This window comes from Belonocnema kinseyi, chromosome 4, assembly GCF_010883055.1.
Source record: "Belonocnema kinseyi isolate 2016_QV_RU_SX_M_011 chromosome 4, B_treatae_v1, whole genome shotgun sequence".
In the NCBI taxonomy this organism is placed as follows: Eukaryota; Metazoa; Arthropoda; class Insecta; order Hymenoptera; family Cynipidae; genus Belonocnema; species Belonocnema kinseyi.
In genome coordinates, this window is record NC_046660.1 from 50489614 (window position 1) to 50511631 (window position 22018).

Below are 22018 nucleotides of genomic sequence, written 5' to 3' on the forward strand. Positions count from 1 at the left end.
GTGAATTTCTATCGCCCAACTGCTATCTTACGTAATTTTTACCAAATACATTTGTTCGGAAATTTATTTAGGATTCATTGAAAAATAATGAAAGTTTAATTTTCAACTAAAAAAGAGGGGTTTTCAACTAAAATTGTATTAATTGATACTTTAACCGGTTTTTTTCATTTTGAATCAAAAACAATTTGATTCAAACGAAATACACGAATTTTTGACAAAATAGTTGAATCCTTGAACAAAACAGATTCATTTTTTAGCTAACTGATGCATTTGTAACCAAAAAGGTGAATTTCTAACCAATTTTCTACCAAACAATTTTTTTTATGAAATACATAAATTTTTAGATAAATACATGAATTCTTAACTAGATAGTTGAATTTCAAACCTTAAAGATAACGTTCTACGAAAGAATTGCATTATAAAAAACGAAATTTTCGACGAAAAAGTTATGATTGAAGAAATGATGAATATTTAACCAAAAAAATCCAATTTTAGGAAATTGATTTAAACGTTAACCAAGGACTTAAATGTTTAATCTAATAAGACAATTTTTTAATTAAAATGCAATATTTGATATTGCAAACAAAAAATGTTTTCATTTTAAATTAGAAAAAGATGCAACAAAATAGATTTGCAAGCAAAATATAACAAAATACTTAAATCCTAACCAAATAAAAGATAAATTTTCAAACAAGCAGTTTCATCTTTAAACAAAAAAATTATTTTCAACCAAAAAATATGCATTTTCAAGAAAAATTGTAATAATTGATATTTCATCTTATAAGTATCATAATTTTAATTTAAAGGCAGTTAAATTCATCTAGAACAGACAACTTTTAAACATTTTTGGGCGAAAATTCCTCATTTATTTGAAAATTTATCATTTTGGCTTAAATATTCAATAACATGATAGAAAAATGCATAATTTTTCAACCTGAAAGTTGTTGTTTAAACTAAATAAGACCGATTGCAAACCAAAAATGGAATAGTTAAATTTTCCGTTAGAAAATTTAATTTTAACTAAAGATATGAATGTTTAACTATAATGATGTATCTTCGAGTAAGAGAGTGAATTTTAAAAAAAAATTATAAATTTTAAAACAATTATGAAATTATTATTCTTCAACAAGAAAAGTAACATTTGAACAAAGTAGTTCAAAACAGTTAAATTCATAAAAAAAGAGGCATTTTGAACCAGGAGGGTCAACTGTTTCAAAATAACAAGTATAAATTAGTAATATAAAAACAGAGCAGTTTAATTTCCAGTTTAAAAATTAATTTTTAATTTCTGAAAAAATTTTCACAAAAAACTAGAACTTTTGACCAAATTTCAGAATTTCCAAACCAAAAAGATTAATTATATCATATAATGATTATTATTTCACTTTATTTTTATATTTGTTAAAAAAAGACATTTTCAACAAAGTAGTTTAATTATCATTCAAAAAGAATAATTTTTTCATACGGAGACGAATTTCAAGAAATTAATTCACGAAAATTCCCCGTGACTTTATTTTAGATTTGGTGCAAGAACTATGATCACGGAACCCATGATTGCAAAGCAACGAACGTTGCTTCGAAATTAAGGGTTCAGAGAGTTTAATTTTTGCGCCAAAGCTAAAATAAAGTCAAGGAGCAGTTCCGTGAATTAAACTCTTGAAATTTCTCTCCATGGAACTATAAAATTAATTTTTTTAAATTTAAAATTAAATTGAATTTAAATTTAAAAAAAAAAATTAACTATTAATCAAAAAAGTTTAGTTCATCTAGAAAAGATAAATAATAACAAAATAGTTTAATCCTGAGCCAAAACCGATTAATTTTCTACCAAAAGAGTTGAATTATCAAACATCTCTTGAACTGCCTTTTAAAAATATTTAGATTTTTTTCGAAATCTTTAAAAATTCATATTTTATTTTTAAGTTCTTTCAATCTTCTAAATTCTCAATTATTATTTTTTTTTTCAAAACTTCTAAACCTTGTAACTATCTTCTCAAATGATTCGAATTTTTGCTAACCTTTTTTTAAATTCTGAAAATTTAAAAAGCTGCCTTAAAATCTTTGCGATTACTCCTTCACATTTTTGGAAATCTTTTTAAATGTTTTTAAATCCTTTGAAATAGTAACTTAAACCTACATTTTCTGAATTGAAAATCATTTTAAATTTTCTTTCACAAATAAATTATTAGTTTAAAAATTTCTTAGTTGGAAATTGTATTTTACAAAAGTCCAGAAAATACATTATTTTTTGCGATACAAATAATTAATGACATTTTAATCAAGTCATTTTTGCAAAATTTCACATAATATCTATTATAATATGGTGAAGATTAAGGCTAAAAGAAGAAAAAATATAGAGGGTGGCATATGCAAGCAATATAATGATGTTGGCAAAGAATGAGGAATAAACGGCGGGTTTAATTACAGGCTACAAAAATACTTGGAAAGGAAAAAACTGAAGCTTAATGCGGATAAAAATGTTAATGAGGAAAGAAAAGGCAGGTAAGAGAAAAAAATGGACAGTCTAGATGAAAAGTTATACAAATAGTGAAAGTAAAAGAATTTAAATATGTCGGTTCAATCATGCAAAAGCGAATTAGGAACAAGGGATATCGGGGAAAGGATTTAGAAAGCGGCAAAGGTGGTTAAAGAAATATGGAGACTAGAAAAAAGAAGGCTTAAAAATGATTGAAACAGGCGAATGAGATTTTTTTATACGCTGACATAGAGACTAAGGAAGGGAAGTTATTGATAAAAAGTTACAAAGAGGTGAAAGCAAGAGGAAAGAGGACCTTAAAGTTAATGCTTTGAGAAGAGCAAAGGAAAGAAATTTTAAAGAGCGAGAGAGAGAGAAGAAAGGAATATAATGAGGAATTAGAAAAACTTAATAAAAAATGCAGGTAATGGATTGGAGAGGATAACGGAATCAAGATACAATTAATTATATCAGATGATGAAAAAATAAGGATTGCCAAATTATCAGTAAAGATAATAGAGGGAAAAGAAGTATAGAAGAAAAGCTAAATGAAGACTGAGGAATGAAGTAAAGGAATAAATATGTTTCAAGGATAGGAAGATGCAGATTATCTTAATGTGTGTGGGAGACATAGGAATATGTATGGGATAGTTGTATGAGAGAAAATGTGGATTGGGGAGGATGGCCAGAGAATTTTAAGAAAATTTCAGAGGAAGAGGGACTGGGAGAATGGATGAAGGAGATTGAAACAGCTGGAGAAGTTAAAGAAGAAGATTGAGGGAGTATGCGGGAAAAAATGGACAGCATGAGTGGGAAGGAAAGAAGAAAAGGATGTAAAAGATGTAATACAAATTTAAAGGTAGGTAGGTTATGTAAAACCTTATAGGTCATATTATAAATGGAACAGGAGGCATCGAAGTATGTATTAGATAGTTGTTGGAGAGAAAAAGTAGGTAGAGGAGGACGGCAGGAAAATTTCAAAAAGATTTTAGAGGATAAAGGACTGCGAGAATGGATACAGAAGATAGAAGGAGCTAGAAAAGTTAAAGAAGAAGAATGTGGAGGAGAGATAATAAAAAGCAAGAGTGGGAATGAAAGGAGCAAAGGATGTAATAGTTATGTAAATTTACGTACGTTATGTCAACCCTTAGGGGAGATATTATAAATGGATAAAGGGGACATAGAATTATGTATAAGATGGTTGTACAAGAGGAAAGAAAAGAAGGAGATAATAGAAAGGGAATGTTAAGAAGATTTTAGAGGAAGAGGGATTAAGAAAATGGATACAGGAGATTAAAGGAGCTAGAGAAGTTGAAGAAGAAGAATGAGGGTGTGTGAGGCAGAACAATGGAATGCATGAATAAGAAGGCAAGGATGTAATAAAGATGTAAAGGAAGGTAGGTTATGCAAACCCTTATGTTATAAGAATATTTTAAAGGAAAAGGGGCTGGAAGAAGGACGGATGAAGCAGATAGACAGAGCTCGATAATTTAAAGAAGATGAACAAGACAGTTTGACGAAGAGAGAATAAACAATAAGAGTGAGACGGAAACAGAAAGAATGTAATAAAAATTTAAAGAAACTTAGTTTATGCAAACCATTAGGAAACATATTTTAAATGGGTATAGGAGACATAGGAATATGTGTAAGATGGTTGTATAGGAGGAAAGGAGAAGAGCGGAAGATGGCAAGAGAATTTTAAAAGATTTTAAAGGCACAGGGACTGGGAGAAAACTAGATGAAGAAAAAAGAAGGAGCTGGAGAAGTTAGCGATGAAGAGTAAGGGAGCCCGAGAAAACAACATGGAAAGCATGAGTGGGAAGAAAATGAGGAAAGGATGTAATAAAGATGTAAAGGAACAGAGGTTATATAGAACCTAAGGAGATACAATATAAATGAAGAAGAAGCAGAAGGAAGAAAGATTTAAGCACAACAACTGTTAAAGCTCTGCTTTAAATTTAGTGAATTTTGTGAATTACTATCCCTTCTCGGCGGATGCAATATATGAATCCTGTTAGGCTAGACTCCTTCCCTCGCCAGGCAATTTCCTCCCTTACTCAACCTTTAGCACACGAATGAGACTAATTGCGGAGCAGAGTCCCAGGACAAGAGAGTACATATTGCGATGGACAATATGGCTTGGTACGTGTGTATTCTACAATGCCTTGAGCGGCACGCGTTCCAGGCAGGGCAAAATATACTACGTAGACCGACTGCTGGACGAACCGTCGCAACGATGAAGTATGTGTACGTTAATTGAAATTGACTGGTCACCGATATGCATATAAGCCCCCGGCTAAATACAATTTTCGGCTTCCGTTTATACTCAAATATGGAACCTGTTTTCGATTATCAATTTAATTCAACTCGAATAATTCCACATTAACATTCAGCCGTAGTTTTACTAAAAAGTCAAATTCTCGCCTCAGGATTTCTATTTATTTTATATTAATATCACAGAAATGAATCATTAATTAAACTAGAATTTCCCCCTATGATGGTTTATGCATTCTTGATATACCTGTAAAATTCAAATCTAAATATTAATTAAAAATTCGATTTATTTTTAATTAAAAAATATGTAATTATATTTTTTTTTTACTAGTTTGATTTCAAATTCTTAAAAGCTTAAGAAGCTAGGATTTTAAAATATAGAATTTCAAAAACAGTCGATAGATACACAGTAGTACTTTAATTGATAATATTTTTAATATTTTAAAATTTCTTATTTCGAATTTTGCCTAAATTATTCTTTGATTTTCTAAGGTAATTGCAACTAATCATAATATATAATATAATATAAAATAAGAAGCAAAATAAAGAACTATACATTAATTTTATTTGACGTCTTCCTTAATCAAAAGAAACCATTAAAATCAATATCCTACAACGTTTTACTTTCGTACCAGTTAATACAATATTCACTGATTCTTAAAATGAAGTTCAGATTTTTTATTTCTTGGAACTTACAAGAATATTAATGAAAATAAAGAAAAGAACATTTAAATCTGGTACAAAGTTTCCATTAATGCAGAAAAAATCCCCTATTTTCAAATGTAATATTCCTAAATCAACTTCAAAATTATTTGTTTGTATAAAATAAAAATATATTATTTGCCAATCATTTTACGTAATTATATTTTAATTGCAAAAAAAATGTTTATTAATATCTCCAGCAAACCTCGAATTGTTAACAGATTTTCGTATTTCACAATGAAAAATAAAAATGAAAAATAGTCATCACACTGACTCTGAGCCTGGTTTTCGTCTTTTTATGTTAAAAATTTAACAATTTTGTTGAATTTCTTTTTTGACTCAAAAATATTCAAAATACAACTGTTTGGTTTCAAACTTATCTATTTTAATCAACATGCGACAGTTTCATTTGAAATTATTTAAATTGTTTAAAATAATTCGAAAATTAGATTATTATGAAATTATATTTTTTAATTTATTTATTATTTAATGAATATTTTTTATATTCTTTCAATTTATTCTTTAGTTAAAAATTAGTCTGTTTGAGTCGAAAATTCATATGTCTTAATCAAATTGTAGATGTTTTGGTTTAAAATGTCACTTTTTGATTCAAATTAATCGTTTTTGACTGCGAATTTTACTCTATTGATGAAAAATTGTGTTTTTTTCATTTAATTTTTCTGCTTTTGATTCAAAATTTGATTAGTGGAAATATTTATTATTACATTTACATTAAAAATTAATTTTGTTGACTGGTAATTTAACAATTCCATTTTCAGTTAAAAACTTATAATTTTCAATTGAAAATTAATCTGCTAGAAAGATAAATAACTATAGTTGAAAATTTATCCCTTGGTTTATAATTTTTTTTAATGTGTTCTTTTTTTTAGTTAAAGTATGCTTAATTTAAAATTAAAATATTCTTTGATAAAACATCAGCTATTACATTTTTCAGGAAAAAGTATTCATTTTTGGTCCACAATTCAACTACATGGTTAAAGTTAATTTGCTTCGTTCCAAATTAAAGTGTTTCATTAAAAAATCTTTTTTTTTATGAAATTTCATCAATTTTTCAAAAATTCGTTTATTTGTTAAAAAGTAGCTTTGTTAAGTAGAAACTTAAGTATTCAAATTTTCATCCAAAATTGATCTTTTGAAGATAAATATTCGCCTCTTCAGTTTAAAGGTTCATCCACTTTGATTAAAATCACATATTTTTTTGTTAAAAATATAATTTTTGATCAAAACTGATCGGTTTTAGTCCAAGATTTTACTGAATAGTTTAAATATATTCACTTTCAATATTTAAATATATTCACTTCAGCTCATTTCCTCTACTTTTTTCCTCCCTTTTCCCAGTTTTTCTGCCTCACTACCGCTAGTTTAGCTTCCCTCACTTTTTTTACTTAAGCTGCCCTCATTTCCTATAACTTCTCCAACTTCCCCTACCTTCATTTCCCCTCACGTGCCTAAAGTCGCTGTCCTTAATTTCCCCTTACTTCCCTACTTCCCCTTACTTCCCTACTTCCCCTATCTTAATTTTCCCTACTTACCTCCTTTATTTTACCTCACTACCCTCACCCCCGTTGAGTTGTGAATTTTGAGTTTCAAGTTCCAAAATTAACTGAATTAACTTTTCTACAGGTTAAATTTCCAATTGGTTGCACTTTTAAATTACTCCAATGGTTTAAGCGTTTAACTAGTAAAACAAGGGGTACTAATTCTAAGGTTAATTAGGCTAAATGGAATGGACATGGTCCTGAGAGAGTAATTCAGTGTTTTCATCAGCGGCATGTTTTTCTCAAGTTTGGAATAATTTAATGCTTGTAAACTGCAGCAGTGCGGCAGTAGTTACTCCCTCGGTAATAAGATGATAATACAGCAGAACACAAATAGCCTTCCGGAGTCTTTGTTCATTAAATGTTTGAACTTACCTGTCAGTTGCACTCGGCCAAAATTATTACTAGCGACTGTTTCCTGAGTCAATCGATTATGCGTTCTGCATCGGTAGGTCATCTGAACATCACTCCGGGATATATTGATTATCAGTAACTCTCCGCTTGGCAGCATGTGATACTTGCCATCTGCAAACAGATAAAATCTTATTAATTGCTTATTCCAAGTGAGCAACTAACTAGAGCAGTTCATGTTTCTGTCAAATTCTGCAAAACATTCAATTGAGGCCCTTGGTAATAAGGGGTAAATCCGACTTCATGAAATGAGACCAAACCAAGAAGCAGTTTTTTCTAGTTGTTTGCATACATAGTCTAAATAGTAGAAAGACTCCCACTGAAAATTTTTTTTAGAGAAAATTACATTTGTTTCGTAATAATCGAAAAAAATGCGACCAATTAGCGGTACAACGATAACAGAACCATCGCTCTAGTGGATTATTCTATTCATTATCTAAAAGTAGATAAAATAGTTGTCTTTGTCAGATTTGGCTTTCCACACTTACAGTGGTGCGCAAAAGTTTTGAGCCAAACAGATTTTTGACTATATCTGTTAAATAAAAGCAGTTGAGAAAAATTGAATATATAAAAAATTTCAGTATTTTATTGAACTACAAAACTACAACATTTACATATTTTTAATTAAATTTGTTGACAATTCCATTCACATTGTTTGTAACGACAATGTTCAAAAATAATAGGCCACACTTATCCCATAGGTTCATTAAATATTTAACGTTCATCAGATCAACATGAAAGTTATTATTCCGTTGCTTATTGACTAATACTTTGTAGCCATACCCTGAGCAGCAATTACAGCAGCACATCGTCGAGGCATTGAATCAACTAAGCGTTTAACGTAGTCTTTCAATCGGATTTAGGTCTGGATATTGAGCTGGATGATCCAGAAGCTTCACTTTTCACCCTTTCAAAAATTCCTGAACCAACTTCGACTTATGTTTCGGATCGTTATCTTGCTGGAAAATCCAATTTTTGGACATTTTTCTTCTAAAATATGGTAACATTTTTTCTGCCATAATATCTCGATACATAACTTTGTCCATGATGCCTTCAATCTTATGCAGTGGACCTACTCCTTGCGAAGACATAGCGCCCCAAAAAAAGACTGATCCACCTCCGTGTTCGACTGTTTGAATTTCATACCGAGAATCGTATCTGGTATTTTTTGGACGTCCAAGATACTTCTTACCATCACTTCCGAATAGATTGAACTTCGATTCGTCAGAAAAAAGTACTTTAGCCCACTACTCCAGAGTCCAGTGTTGGTATTTCTTCGCAAAATCCAATCGGGCCTTCTGATTCTTCTTGCTGATCAAGAGTTTCTTAACAGCAACGCGTCCGAACAGTCCCAAATCGTTCAAACGACGAACCACAGTGCTCCTACTCACGTTGGCAAGGTTTTCATCGCGGAGTTCATTGGCAATTTCAGATGCTGTATTCTTAACATCAATTGTATATTTGCGTTTGATGATCTTGTCAACACGAATTGTTGTTTTCCGTGGTCTACCAAATCGTGGGAGGTCCAGTAGACTCTGGGTAGTACTGAATTTCTCAATTAATCTATTTACAGTACTCTTACCAATTTTCAATGAGGCAGCAATTTCACGAGAAGTCTTCCCTTGTTCAGAAAGATTTAACATAGCTTCCCGAATCTCGTGGGTCGTATGTCTCGGCATTTTGACTTCAGAATGACTTGATCTGATAGGTTAAACAATTGACAAACGCGAGGAATCGAAGTTGTTGCCATAGCCTCGCTTCTAGAGATATCTGAACATAGTGGCCCAATACTTTTGCACAAGTCAATATGGAATCTTTGGTACAAATAGTATACATAATTCCCGCATCAATGGATTTTTACTGAAGTTCGCCTTTGAAGGAATAGATCAAAAAAACAATGTGGCCCAAAACTTTTGCGCACCACTGTACCATGCTGGTTACCGGTCATATTGGACGAAGTGGATCTCCTCGTTCCTGCTACTGGGTGAAAATAACAAAATAAAAAAAAACTGTCAAGAACTTGGACCCCAAAGTATGTTAGTTTTTTGTTTTGTTGGATTCACTTAAAAGCAGTACCGAGCAGATCCTCTTGCTCCTGCATGATCGATAACAAGCATGGTTAGTACTCCACGATTGCGATAATGGTGTTGTCGTGGTGAAGTTAATATTGCACATTTTTTTCTTTATATTATTGCATAAAAAATAGAATTTTCTTCAAAGAAAGGATCTTCACAGGAAGTCTTTCTACTCTTTAGATTATGTATACAAAAGCTGGACAAAATCGCTTCTTTTCTTGGCCTCAGTTTGTAAAGCCCGATTTACCGATGATTTCCAGAAACCTCAACACTTTATCAACTGTGACTATCCCGATAATAATAATAACCGCTAATAAAATTTAATAAAAAACAAGACCCATAAATTTCAGAAAAATATACTAAATAGTTGCAGAGCTCAAAAGAATTAATAAACGTTCAATGATTTTATGGGTGAAAGTAATTTCCAATATTGTGAAGAAACTTTCGTTTCATGCATATTTTTTTAAATTGTCCTACAATCTTTTAAATTTTTAGAAATATTTTGAAACCCCTTGAAATATTTGGAAGTATTTTTAAATCTTTGAAATTACTCAATTCAAATCCTATAAAATACCTTAAAATATCTCAAATCCTTTTAAATCGCTTAAAATTATTTAAAGCTCTCAAAAATCCCTTGGAATCTTTTAATCTACTATAAATTAATTTCATGGAATAATTGGAAATATGCACCCTAAAATCTTTTAAATTTGTTAAAATGTTAGGAAATAACTTTATATATACAAAATCTCTTTAAATCATTGAGATGCTGTGAAATTCCTAAGTTCTTGTGAATGAAAAAAATTTGCTAAAAAATTCTTTAAAGCCGCACGACGTTTTTTAAATCGCATAAAATTATTGGAAATTCTTTGAAATGTTTTGAATCTTCTGACATTTTTCGGCATTCTTAAAAAACGTAAAATCCATAAAAACAAGTTTGAATTATTTTAAATCCCTTAAATATAGATTATATTCGAATTAATCATTATAGTTCTCTTCAAAAAAACTTTTCAAATTCCTATAAATCGTTAATATCCCTAGAAATCTTTGGGAAATGTGCCAAATTTTTTAAAATACCTTAAAATTTTTTTTTAAATTTGTAATACTTACAAATGTCTGAATTAATTTAAATAGTTGAAATACATTAATTAATTAAAAAACTGTACGTCTATCAGAATCCTCTACAATTCCTGTAAATCATTGACATTCTGTGAAAATCCTTGAAATAATTGAAGATACTGCCTTGAATAAATAAATATATCTTGCGCTTATAGTTCCTCTATTTCTTGCATCAATTCTTTTAATGTTTCTACATTATTTATTTGTATAATAATTACTGATTTCTTGCAACGATTATAGATAATATTTTTTTAATTAGGATAAAATTATAAGTAATTCATTATAAGAAAATAATTTTAGGCCTATACTTAATTTCCTATAATATCTTTTTTCAAGGGGTAAACGACATTTTGAAGGCAACTAAAAAGATAACGATTTTCATCATGACTGTTATTAAAAAACATTCAACTAGTTACCAATTTATAATTTTAAATTCTTTGAGTTTAGGAGCATTCAGACTTTATAATTACATAATTACTTTAATTATTATTAATTAATTTAATTCAATTAATTTGAATCTTTTAAAAAAATTTCTTAAATTATCAAACATAATTTTTTATTCAGATTTTTTAACATTAAATATTGGGAGATGACACAAGCCTTCAACTTCAGAAATGAACAATGAACATTAAATTTCAAATACCATAATATTCCATAAATTACCTTCAATAATTCACAAACTTTCTTTAAAAAATTAAATTCCAAAAATCACCCTTAAACAAAAATAATCTTTATTTGGTAAATTTTGCTTATCAACGTATTAGGTATTGTTGGATCGAGAATTAAGTTGGCTAAAATAATACAAATTTTAAAAGCAGCTAAGTTCAAAATCATCAGTAAAATTTTGTATCCAACTAAATTCACGACTGAACAATACCTAATACGTTTTGAAACAAATATTTTTTCAATTAAAAAAAGACTTGAAAAGAATGGTCGAAACAATTGTTTAGTTGATGTGATCTCCTTTATGATTCCTCTTTAATAATATGGAGTTTGCGTATTAGTTTCAGTTTACTGGTCCAAGTTTGATACGAAACAAGAACACTGAAGCAAACATTGAAACTCTACTAAATACACGTGGTAGACTAAACTCTAAGAAGATTAATTCTTGAATAATCATGAGGTAGTGGTTAGAAGTAGAGGAAACTTTCTCATGGGATGGATCCTTTTGATTCTCCAAGCTAGGATGTTCAATTCGCTGAATACGCTACCGACAATCTGCATGAATGAAAATTTGCACTTGAGGAACTACCGAATTTTGTTTTAAGTGACGGACATAAGAGAAATCAGTTATAATTACAAAGTTTTTCATAGACAGTAAAGAACTTTTAGTGGATAATAAATGTAACTCCATTCTTTTATTTTCAATGCTCTAAATTGAAGAATAAAATAACCATTTCTTAGATTTTCAAAATGATATTATTTTAAACAATTTTTAATGAGAAATATTAAAAACTACATAATTACACTTTTTTAACTAGACACTTTTTAAATGAGAAGAGGAATTATATTTATTTTAAGTCGTTTTAAATTAATGATACAGAGTCAAATTGTTTAGTTTTTTATATATTTACTAATAATTTATCATTTTATATGAACAGTGCAATATTGATAAATATTAAACAATTTCTTTAAATTAAAGATTCATTAATAGAGCATATTTAAAATGGAATATTTTAGATTGATATAATATTCACGCAAAATCTAGTATTGAATGAATAAGATCAGAAGCATATTAATTGTTTATTTAAAAACAATAAATTGTTTAATTGCAGTTTGCAAACTTAAATAATGTTTATTTAAATTTTTTATTTTAAACTCTATTAACTTTTAATTGTTTAAATCTTCAAAACTACATTTTATAATTTTATAAATTGAATGTGAATGTTAAAGAATTAAGACCTAACATGGAAAATTTCTGAAGTAATTTTTGTTAATATTTATGCATCACAAACTACATGATTTCTTAATTTGGAAAGTTAATAAGTGAATTTGATATTTTAAAAAAATTGAAAACGAACTTATTTGAAATTACATTATATCGCGTGTCATGAAATTTGTAATAATTCAAGTAATTGGATAGATATTTATTCAAAAAATAAGTTCAGATTTGAATTCAGTTCACATTCCTTAATTTCAATGTGTGAAAACATTTTTTTGCGAACCGAAAAATAAACATGAAATTATCGAGAATTTTTATCCTCGACTGAAACGACCACTTTCAATTTTTAAAATACTTAAAATTGATATTTTGGAGGTTCAAATTCGTTAATTTAATATTTAAGATGAATTGCTCAGTTGTAAACCTATTCTTACTAATTCACGCATCAGGCATTTCAATTTAAAATTTTTTAATTTAAAACTAAAAATTTGAGCTGAAATTAAAAAATTGCAATCATCTAAAATTGAATTTCAAACCTAATTCGAATTTATCAAATATTTCGTTAATTTTGGCAAAAAATAAAAAAATCCACTAATCGTAAATTGAAGTTCAAATCATATCCATTAAATATTCTCCCTAATTTTGTTTGAAAATTTTACTTATTGTGAATTAAATTTTGAATAAAATCCAAAACAAATCAATCAAATATATTCTCTTCAACTTTGGCTAAAAATAAAAAATTGCATCTATAGGCAAGAGAGTTTCAAATATAATAAAATGTATATTTTAAATATTTAATCTGAAAAATTAAACTCAAATCTAACGATTTCCTTCATTTTCGCTATAAATCACAAATTGTACTAATCAGAAATTTAATTTCAAATCAGATTTAAATCAATTAAATAGTATCCTCAATTTTAATTAAAAATACAAAATTACACTTATAAACAATTCAATTTCAAATAAATCAAAAATATTTATCGGAAATGAAATCAGAAATCAAATTCAACTCAAATCTATTAAATATTCTCCTTCATTATGGCTAAGAATGTAAAGTTGCAATTGTCATAAACTTAATTTCAAATCAAATTCAAGTCAGTAAATGTTCTCCTTAATTGAAGCTAAAAATTACAAATTGCACGTGTCAGAAATTGAATTTCAAATAAATCGATTGTTCTTTTTAATTTTTACTGAAAATAAAAAATTGAACCTATCATGAATCAAATTTAAAAAGAAATGAGGTCAATCAAATACTTTCCTTAATTTCGGCTACATTTTGAAAATTTTACAAATTGCACCTGTCAGGATTTATGACTTAAATGAAATCGATCAAATATTCTCCATAAGTCTGTCTGCATATCAGAAATTGCACTAATCGGGAATATTTCAAATCAAATTAATTCAATATTCTCCTTAATTATAGCTAGAAATCAAAAATTAAATTTCAATATTAATACAAATCAATTTAATATAGTTTTAGCAAAAAACCAAAAATTGCACATTTCGGGGATTGAATTTCAAATCAAATAAAAATCAATCAAATATTCTCCTTAATTTTTATTACAAATAGAAAAATACCCCTATCGGAAATTGGATTTTAGAGTACGAAAGAATACTCATTTTGATGAACAATCCAATAATCTAAAAATTATGAGCACCATCACTCACGCCTTTAAATTATAATGAAAATGCATTCATAAAAAATATAAGTTGACTCAAATTTAGTAGAAAAAACTATCGCACTATCCTATATTTTTTTTTTAAATTATTCATGCTAAAAATTGTATCTTTTACCCCACCGAAATTTCATAATTATCATCAGTTCGGGAATTATTCGGCAATTGTTTGATTTGTTTTACTGAAAAGTCATTAACTATTCACGGAATTTTTCCCATGTCCGCCGCTTCGGAACAAAATTAGCTAATTTCTTAAGAGTACATTTTTTCTGTGTTTTGACAAACTGCAAGAACATGCTTGAAAATGAGACCAGATGTCCTCTGTGACCCGGATCCTCTTGAATTACGTATCTCTCACTACCTCTACTCGTCTCATTAAGTAATTCTGCAGTGGCGACATACCGCTTATCGTGGAAGGGTAGATGTTGAAGGACGGCTCCTGCAGCCAAGATGTAACGGTGACGTGGTCTCGAACAAAACTCGGTACGTTGCACCGCATAAGTACGTTGTTGCCCAGGAAACCGCCGGGACTTTGCACTTCCGGTCCGTACCGTTGGTGTACCACTGAAACACATGAACATACGAGGTTGAAATCAAGTCTGTCTGAGGGCTTGCTTGCAGAAAACAGAGTAGATAGGCAGATGTTGGGTAAGTGAAAAAAAAACAGAGGAGGCAGTGTGTGAGAACTATATAAAAAGAAAGAAAGAATTCTTTCAAGATGAAAAATTAGTTCTACTTTCTCATGAACTGATTTATACAACAATATCAGAGCAAACAAAAGTTAGGGAAAGCACGAAAAAAGCGTTTCGCAGCCTCTTCAGAACTTAATTAAGTTTTTTATATATATCCACGTCCCCCACCACTCCTACTTCCTCTTCTCTCCTCTCATATTCTATCCTATTCTTTCCTATCCAATCAAATCCAATCGTATCCAAGTCTTTCCTATCCAATGCTATATTATGACCCCAATACCCCTACCACACCCCTAATTTCACGTCATTCCCCTACTACCCCCTCCTTAATTCCCTCACTTCACCAATACTTGCCCTACTTTTCTTCTCTACTCCCCTCCCTCACGGCCCATCACCCTACTGTCCTTGCTTCCATTCCTTATTATCCACCGGTACTCTTCTTCCCCTCCTCCCTCTCACTACCCGCTCAGACAAAAACGTGAAAAAAAAATTTTTTTTCGAAAATAATTGTTTTAAATGTCAAAATTTGATGGTAATCTTCGATTTATTGTGACACATCCATTATATTCATTGAAGTCGGAGAATGTCCAGAATTCCAATGACTATAAAATAATGTAAAAAATTTATATTAAGAGTCGAAATCATGTCCAAATGAAGTAGGTGTTCACAAGCTGGAAAATCTAGTTATAATGTCAGCACCACCAAATTTCGGTTACTAGAGGGGCAGAGGGAAGTGTGGGGATATAAATAAAACCGAGAATTTTAGATCAATCTAAAATCTGCACCCCCCCCCCCCCACACACATTACTTTCTTCCTCACCAATTGAGTCATCCCTACCGCCCCTACTTATCTCCCCTACTCGCTTCCCTTGAACCCTTTCCCTCCCTCACTTCCCATTACCCTACTTTCCTTGAGTTCATTCCTTAGCACCCACCAATACTCCATTTACTGCGGCCCTCACCCCTCACTATCCCCTCCGAGAAGAAAGTACATACTTTGCTTTTCAAAAACAGTTGTTTTAGATATTAAAATTTGCTGATAATCTTCAAATGATTGTAGCATAAACAAAAAAATTGTTTAAATAAACAGTGAAATACTTGGCACTCTAAGCTGAACCTCGCTGTGTAATTTTTAATGGAATTAGGTATTATCTGGATTCGTGCAATTTCTGTTATACCTTAAAGTCGGAGAAGATCCAGAAATAAAATATTTTATAATTCAGAAAATTTCATTAAAATTAAAAGAATTTGAAGAATTCGTGCATTTCAAGCAACTTGTAAAAATCAAGAGTTTGAGAGAATTCAGAGATATTCAGGCATTTCAGAAAATCCAGGGAATTCAAGGAAATGAGAGAATTAACGAAATTCCAAGAATCTGAGGAATTTAAAAAACTTAAGGAATTGAGGGAATTTGGGAAAATTCTATTCATTCAGAAAATTCAAAGAATTTAGAAAATTCACGAACTCCAAGGAATTCGGAGAAATCAAGGATTTCAAAAGAATTCGGAGATTTCAAGAAATTTTGAAGAAATAATTCAGCCATTTGGAAGAATTCAGAAAATCCAGAAATACAAGGAATTCCCGGAATTAAGTGAATTCAAAGATTGTGGAGAAGCTGGGAAAATCAACTATTTCAGAAAATTCAAAGTTTCAGGTATTTCAGAGATATAACAGAATTTTATGAATATAGGGAATTCCAGAAATGAATTCATAGATTCAAGTAAAGGAATTAAGATATTTCATTCAATTTTAATTGAATTTTAACAATATTTACGGAATTGTATAATATTATGAATACAGAGAATTAGGCGAATTTAGAAAATTAGAAGAATTTAACAAATTGAAGCAATTTGGAGACTTCATAGAATTTAGAAAAGTTAGGGAATATTGAAAAAACAGGAAAGATAAGGAATTGAGACTATTTCATAAATTTAGAGAATTCAGGTATTTAAAGGAATGTAGGTTATTCTGGGAAATAAAATATTTCAGAGAATTTAGATAATTTCAGTGAAATTATAAGAACTCAACTAATTCGAGAATTTCAAGAAATTCCTAAAAATAAAGGATTGCAGAGAATTAGAAGATATTCAGGCATTTAAAGGAATCTGGGGAATTTTAGGAAATTTTAGAATTGAAAAAATTTTAAGAATTTCAGGAATATTGGTAATTTAAGGAATCTAAGGTATTTGAAGAATTTGTAAAAATTCAGAGAATTTCAAAGAATGTATGGAATTTAATAAATATAGAGAATTAAAATAAATAATTTAAGAGATTCAAGTAAATAAACTTATAGAATTTAATCAATTCAATGAATCAAGAGATTTCAAGACATTTTTAATTAATTGCAAAATTTTGAAGAAATTGTAGAATTTTATGAATTCAGGGAATTAGGTGAATTAAAGAAATCAAAAGAGTTCCACTAATTAAAGAAATTGAGAGAATTGAAGAAATTTAGAGAATTTGACAAATTCAAAAAAATTTAGGGAATTTAAGGAATTCAGCCACTTTCAGAAATATGCAATGAATTAAAATAATAATTTAAAAAATTCTAAATGTCCAAAGAAAATCTCAGTAACTCCAAGAACTAGAAAAATTATTTTTGTAAGGCACTGAATTCGTCGAAGTGCGATCTTTCGATTGATTTTCGTTTTGTTAACTACACCGTTGAAAATTCATGTTGGAACCTTCCACTACTTGTATTGGAGCTTATTTCCGAAACATAAGATAACGCTTCAATGCATAATATTGGAGTTTCCAAATGCTCGCATTGGTATTTTACCTTGCATTTCTCAGAACAGTTGTTCCTAAAAAAAATTCTCACGAAGCCAACACTTTTGTTAATATATATTATATGTAGCCTGTTTTTATGGAATTGAAAGAATTCATGGAATTTAAGGAATTCGTGGAATCCATAGAATTTACGGAATTCAAGGAATTCATAAAACGCCAAAAATTCGCGGATTTCGTGGAATTAGTGGAAATCACGGAACTTACGGAAGTTAAGGAATCCACTGCATTTCCCAGAATTGAGTGAATTTATGGAATTCAAAAAATTTTCAAAATACACAAAATTCAAGAAATTCAAAGAATTTAATAAATTTATAGAATTCAAAAAATTCATAGCATTCATGGAATTAACAGAATTCAACGAATTCAATGAATTCACGGAATTTACGGAAATCCAGAAAATCCTGGAATACAGAAAATTCGTGGATATTACGGAACTAATGGATTTCATGAAATTCATGGAATTAATGGATTTCACGAAATTCATGGAATTAATGGATTTCACGAAATTCATGGAATTAATGGATTTCACGAAATTCATGGAATTAATGGATTTCACGGAATTCATGGAATTCGTGAAATTCAATGAAATCACATAATGTATGGAATTCAGGAACTTTCACACGAATTCCTTGCTTTTCATAAATTCCTTGAACTCGGCGAATTTCTTGAATTCCTTCAATTCCATGAATCCCGAGTATTCCTTGAATTTTGGGAATTTCCTAAATTATGCGTATTCCGTGAATTCCGTGAATACCATCAATTCCGTGAATTCTATAAATTCCGTGATTTCCTTCAATCCCATGAATTTCGCAAATTTCGGGAATTCTATTAATTCCATGAATTCCTCGAATTCCGCAAATTTCATTATGTTCGTGAATTCCTTGAATTCTATCAATTATGTGAATTCCATAAATTTCGTGAGTTCCTTGAAAACCTTGAATTCGTAGAATTACTTGAATTCGGAGAATTACTTGAATTGCACGAATTTCTTGAATTCGATTAATTCCACAAATTCCATAGATTTTGTGAATCCCTTTATTTCCATAAATTACTTAAATTTGAAAAATGTTGCGAATTGCTTGAATTCCGTTACTTTCGGACGTTACATGAATTCCGTCAATTGTGTAAATTCCACGATTATAGACAATTTCGTGAATTCCTTAAATTCCATAAATTCTATGAATTCCGTGAAAACCATAAATTAGGCGTATTTAGTGAATTACGCAAATTCTGTAAATTCCATAAATTAGGAGTATAATGTGAATTTCGTGAAATCTGTAAATTTAAAGAATTTCGTCTATTTCGTCAATTCCGTAAATTTCACGAAATTAAATGAATTCTGCAAATTCAGTGAATTTTGTGATTTCATAAAATTCTATAATTCCGACAATTTCATGAATACCATAAATTTGATTTCAAATCGTAGATTTCAAATTATTCATGTCTTACGGTCCAATCGTAAATTTCTGTTCGTCCGTCCTAACCTGCGCCAATTTTGTTTTCTCGTACAATTTTAAAAAATGTAGTATTAATCGATTGAAGTCTCGAAAAATTTTTTGAGGCTTCTAAAAATGACTAAATTTTAATTAATTTTCTTAAAACAATTGACTAAAATTTTACTTTTTTTGACTGAAAATTGATCTGTTTGACTATTTTAAACTATCATCAACTCAGGTTTAAGAACCTTTGAAAAAGGTACTTATATTTATTTTTTCGATTTACGATTGGACCATAAGACATAAATAATTTGAAATCTACGGTTTGAAATCAATGAATATCAACGGTCGAAGAAAGGTTTGATTTGTTTCATCAAATCATTTTACAATACCATTAATTTTGCGAATTCCTTTAATTCTATGATTTCTGCTCATTCCGATATTTTCATGACTTTCTGGAATTCCATCAATCACAAGAATTCCATAAATTTCGTAAGTTCCTTGAATTTCATGAATTCTGTGAATCCTGTGACTTCCGTGCGTTTCATGAATTACTTGAATTACATTATTTTCGTGATTTCTTTGTACACAATTGCCGCCCTACAAATGCTCTAATAAATTTATTCAAATGCTGGACGATGACTTCACAATTTACAACATATACAATGCATGTATTGCAATTTCGTCATTCCAATACCATGTTTGCAATTTTACCTTACGCTTGTATTGTAGAAGTCTTGTATAAATGTTGTAGAATCCCAAACATTTTTTATAATGTACGAATTTAAAATAAAATATAGCGAACTAATGCTAAATTCTTACAGATTCTTCCCTCTTTGGAGAAACTGCCCTTTTCCTTATACTCACTTTGGAAGTTCAACAACATCTGCATTTTTACACAATTATTAACATTTTCTTATTGGTTTTTCATAAATAGGTAGAACGCATTGAAAATGATCAGTGAGATTTAGAACACTTTTCGAATATCTATTAAAGTGAGCAGTTTAGGGAAAACAAGATTCAAACGTTCCCGTCGATTTTCTCTGCTCGCTGCTTCAGTATTTACTGCTTTTTCCTTTGGAATCACAGACTTGTCAATTCGAGTATATGTTTAGAATGTTGCATGACTGGAGGGAGCATCGTCGTATCATTCTAATCGGAAAACCAAAAAAGCTCTGTGGTTCTCTGCTTGCGTCTTAAACGACGAAGGCGGTGCAGTGACTGCGTTGCGTCTCTTTTATATATTTCACGGTTTGTAAAAATTACTCCGATGCACGAAAGGTCTTCCGAGTTCATAGTTGGCTTGGTTGCCGCGTAACCGAGGCCAGGATGTGGAGAGCAGCAAACTCACCGAGTTTTTACCCCATTCCGGAGTCTGAGTGCCTCGCTTCGCTGACTCTCGAAACGGGTTGCGAACCACCCATACCTTCCTCCACACTACTCTGACTTAAACCCAACCTGTCTAAACCACCCCATACCCCCATTTTCCACCTTTGCCATTCCAACTCTTTTTCCACCCCCTCTAGCTCAGATCATCAACCTCATAGGTGTGTTATGCATTCTCTCACTTTCTTCCTCTTTCTCTTACTTCTCTGGATTTTCTCTTCGTTTAGTTTTTCGCCCCTGTGCTGGAATTTTTTCTAGATTAAAAATTGCGTGAGAAAAAAGTTGGAAAATGTAAGGGAGCATTCGAATATTACATGGCGCTGTTTTGAGTGATTTTTCACTCAGTCCTCCATTATGTGACAATTTGTTACATTTACGTTACCCCTTTCCATTTCAATAGCTAAGCCGACTTTCCTCCTTTCTTTTAAATACGAAACATAAAATGCAACTTTATTTAACCGTGAATCGAACAATGGATATTGAATTTAAACTAATTGAAACAACAGAGAAAAAACGCATGATAAAGTTTACAACGATTGCGGGTGAAAGATTCATCGCAACAAAAATTAACCTTACCAGATAAACTTTACATGAATCGAAGATAATTTCCCATTTCTGACTGTGCCTGGATAATCTTATGCTTTATAGTCGCTCCATTTTTATTCGCGATGCAGTGAGAATTGAGATGCCAGCGCTATCTATCGTCGTTTAACTTCTTTAAATTGGAGAGAACTGGGGATTCCCATCTGTCAGTTGCTCACTTCATCGTGACGCAACAAAATTTAACTTCAATTTTTTCTGTGCATTATCAGAATACTTTTAATTGATTTCTCCGCACATATATTTTCATTTGATTACTTTGAGAAAATAAAGAAATTCACAGACTAACTTAGGTGGCATATTAAGATAACAGATTAGCCACCGTCTACTAATACTTTTTACTTTCTTTATATAATTGTTTTTTTTCTGTTAAAAAAATCCCCCTTTTCTCGTTTCTCTCCAAAATATAACTACTAGTTTTTACTAGGTTCAATACTTAATTTAAAGTTGAACTACTTTGATAAAAGTTTATTTTTTCGGTTAAAGATTCATCTTCATCAGGATTTTTTTTAATATTGATCTTTTGTAGTTCAAAATTCAACCATTGGATACCAAATTCATACATTTTAGTAGAAAATTTAAGTACTTGGTTTAAAATTCATTCATTTTGTTGATGATTCATATTTTTCCTTGAAAAATCATGCTTTACCAAAAAAATCGTTCTTATTGTTGAAAATTCATGTATATCGTTAAAAATTCGTCTTTTTTATAGAACATTTGTCTTTTTATTGGAAGATTTACCTTCTTATTTTAAAATTCATTCTTTTTGGTTAACAATTTATTATTTTTGTTGATAATTTATATTTTGAATTGAAAAGTTAATTACTTTGGTAGGATATTAAACTATTTACAGTCTGTCAAGTTAAAGCGTGGGTGGCTTTACTCGCAGTCGGTAAGGTGTATCGACATGATTTTGGTGTCAAAATATTAAGAAGAGCTCCCT

At 30.0% G+C, this 22018-nt stretch overlaps 1 protein-coding gene across 1 annotated transcript in view; it reads right to left on the reverse strand.

The window, feature by feature from the left end:
- Nucleotides 1-4968: 4968 nt before the first annotated feature.
- Nucleotides 4969-22018, reverse strand: part of LOC117170894 (Down syndrome cell adhesion molecule-like protein Dscam2) — a 30219-nt gene continuing 13169 nt past the window's right edge. The window contains exons 3-5 of the mRNA XM_033357940.1: nt 14574-14735; nt 7387-7536; nt 4969-4997 (exon numbers count right to left, since the gene is read on the reverse strand). Of these exons, the coding sequence (XP_033213831.1) occupies nt 4969-4997; nt 7387-7536; nt 14574-14735 (341 nt within the window). The remainder of the gene's footprint in view (nt 4998-7386; nt 7537-14573; nt 14736-22018) is intronic.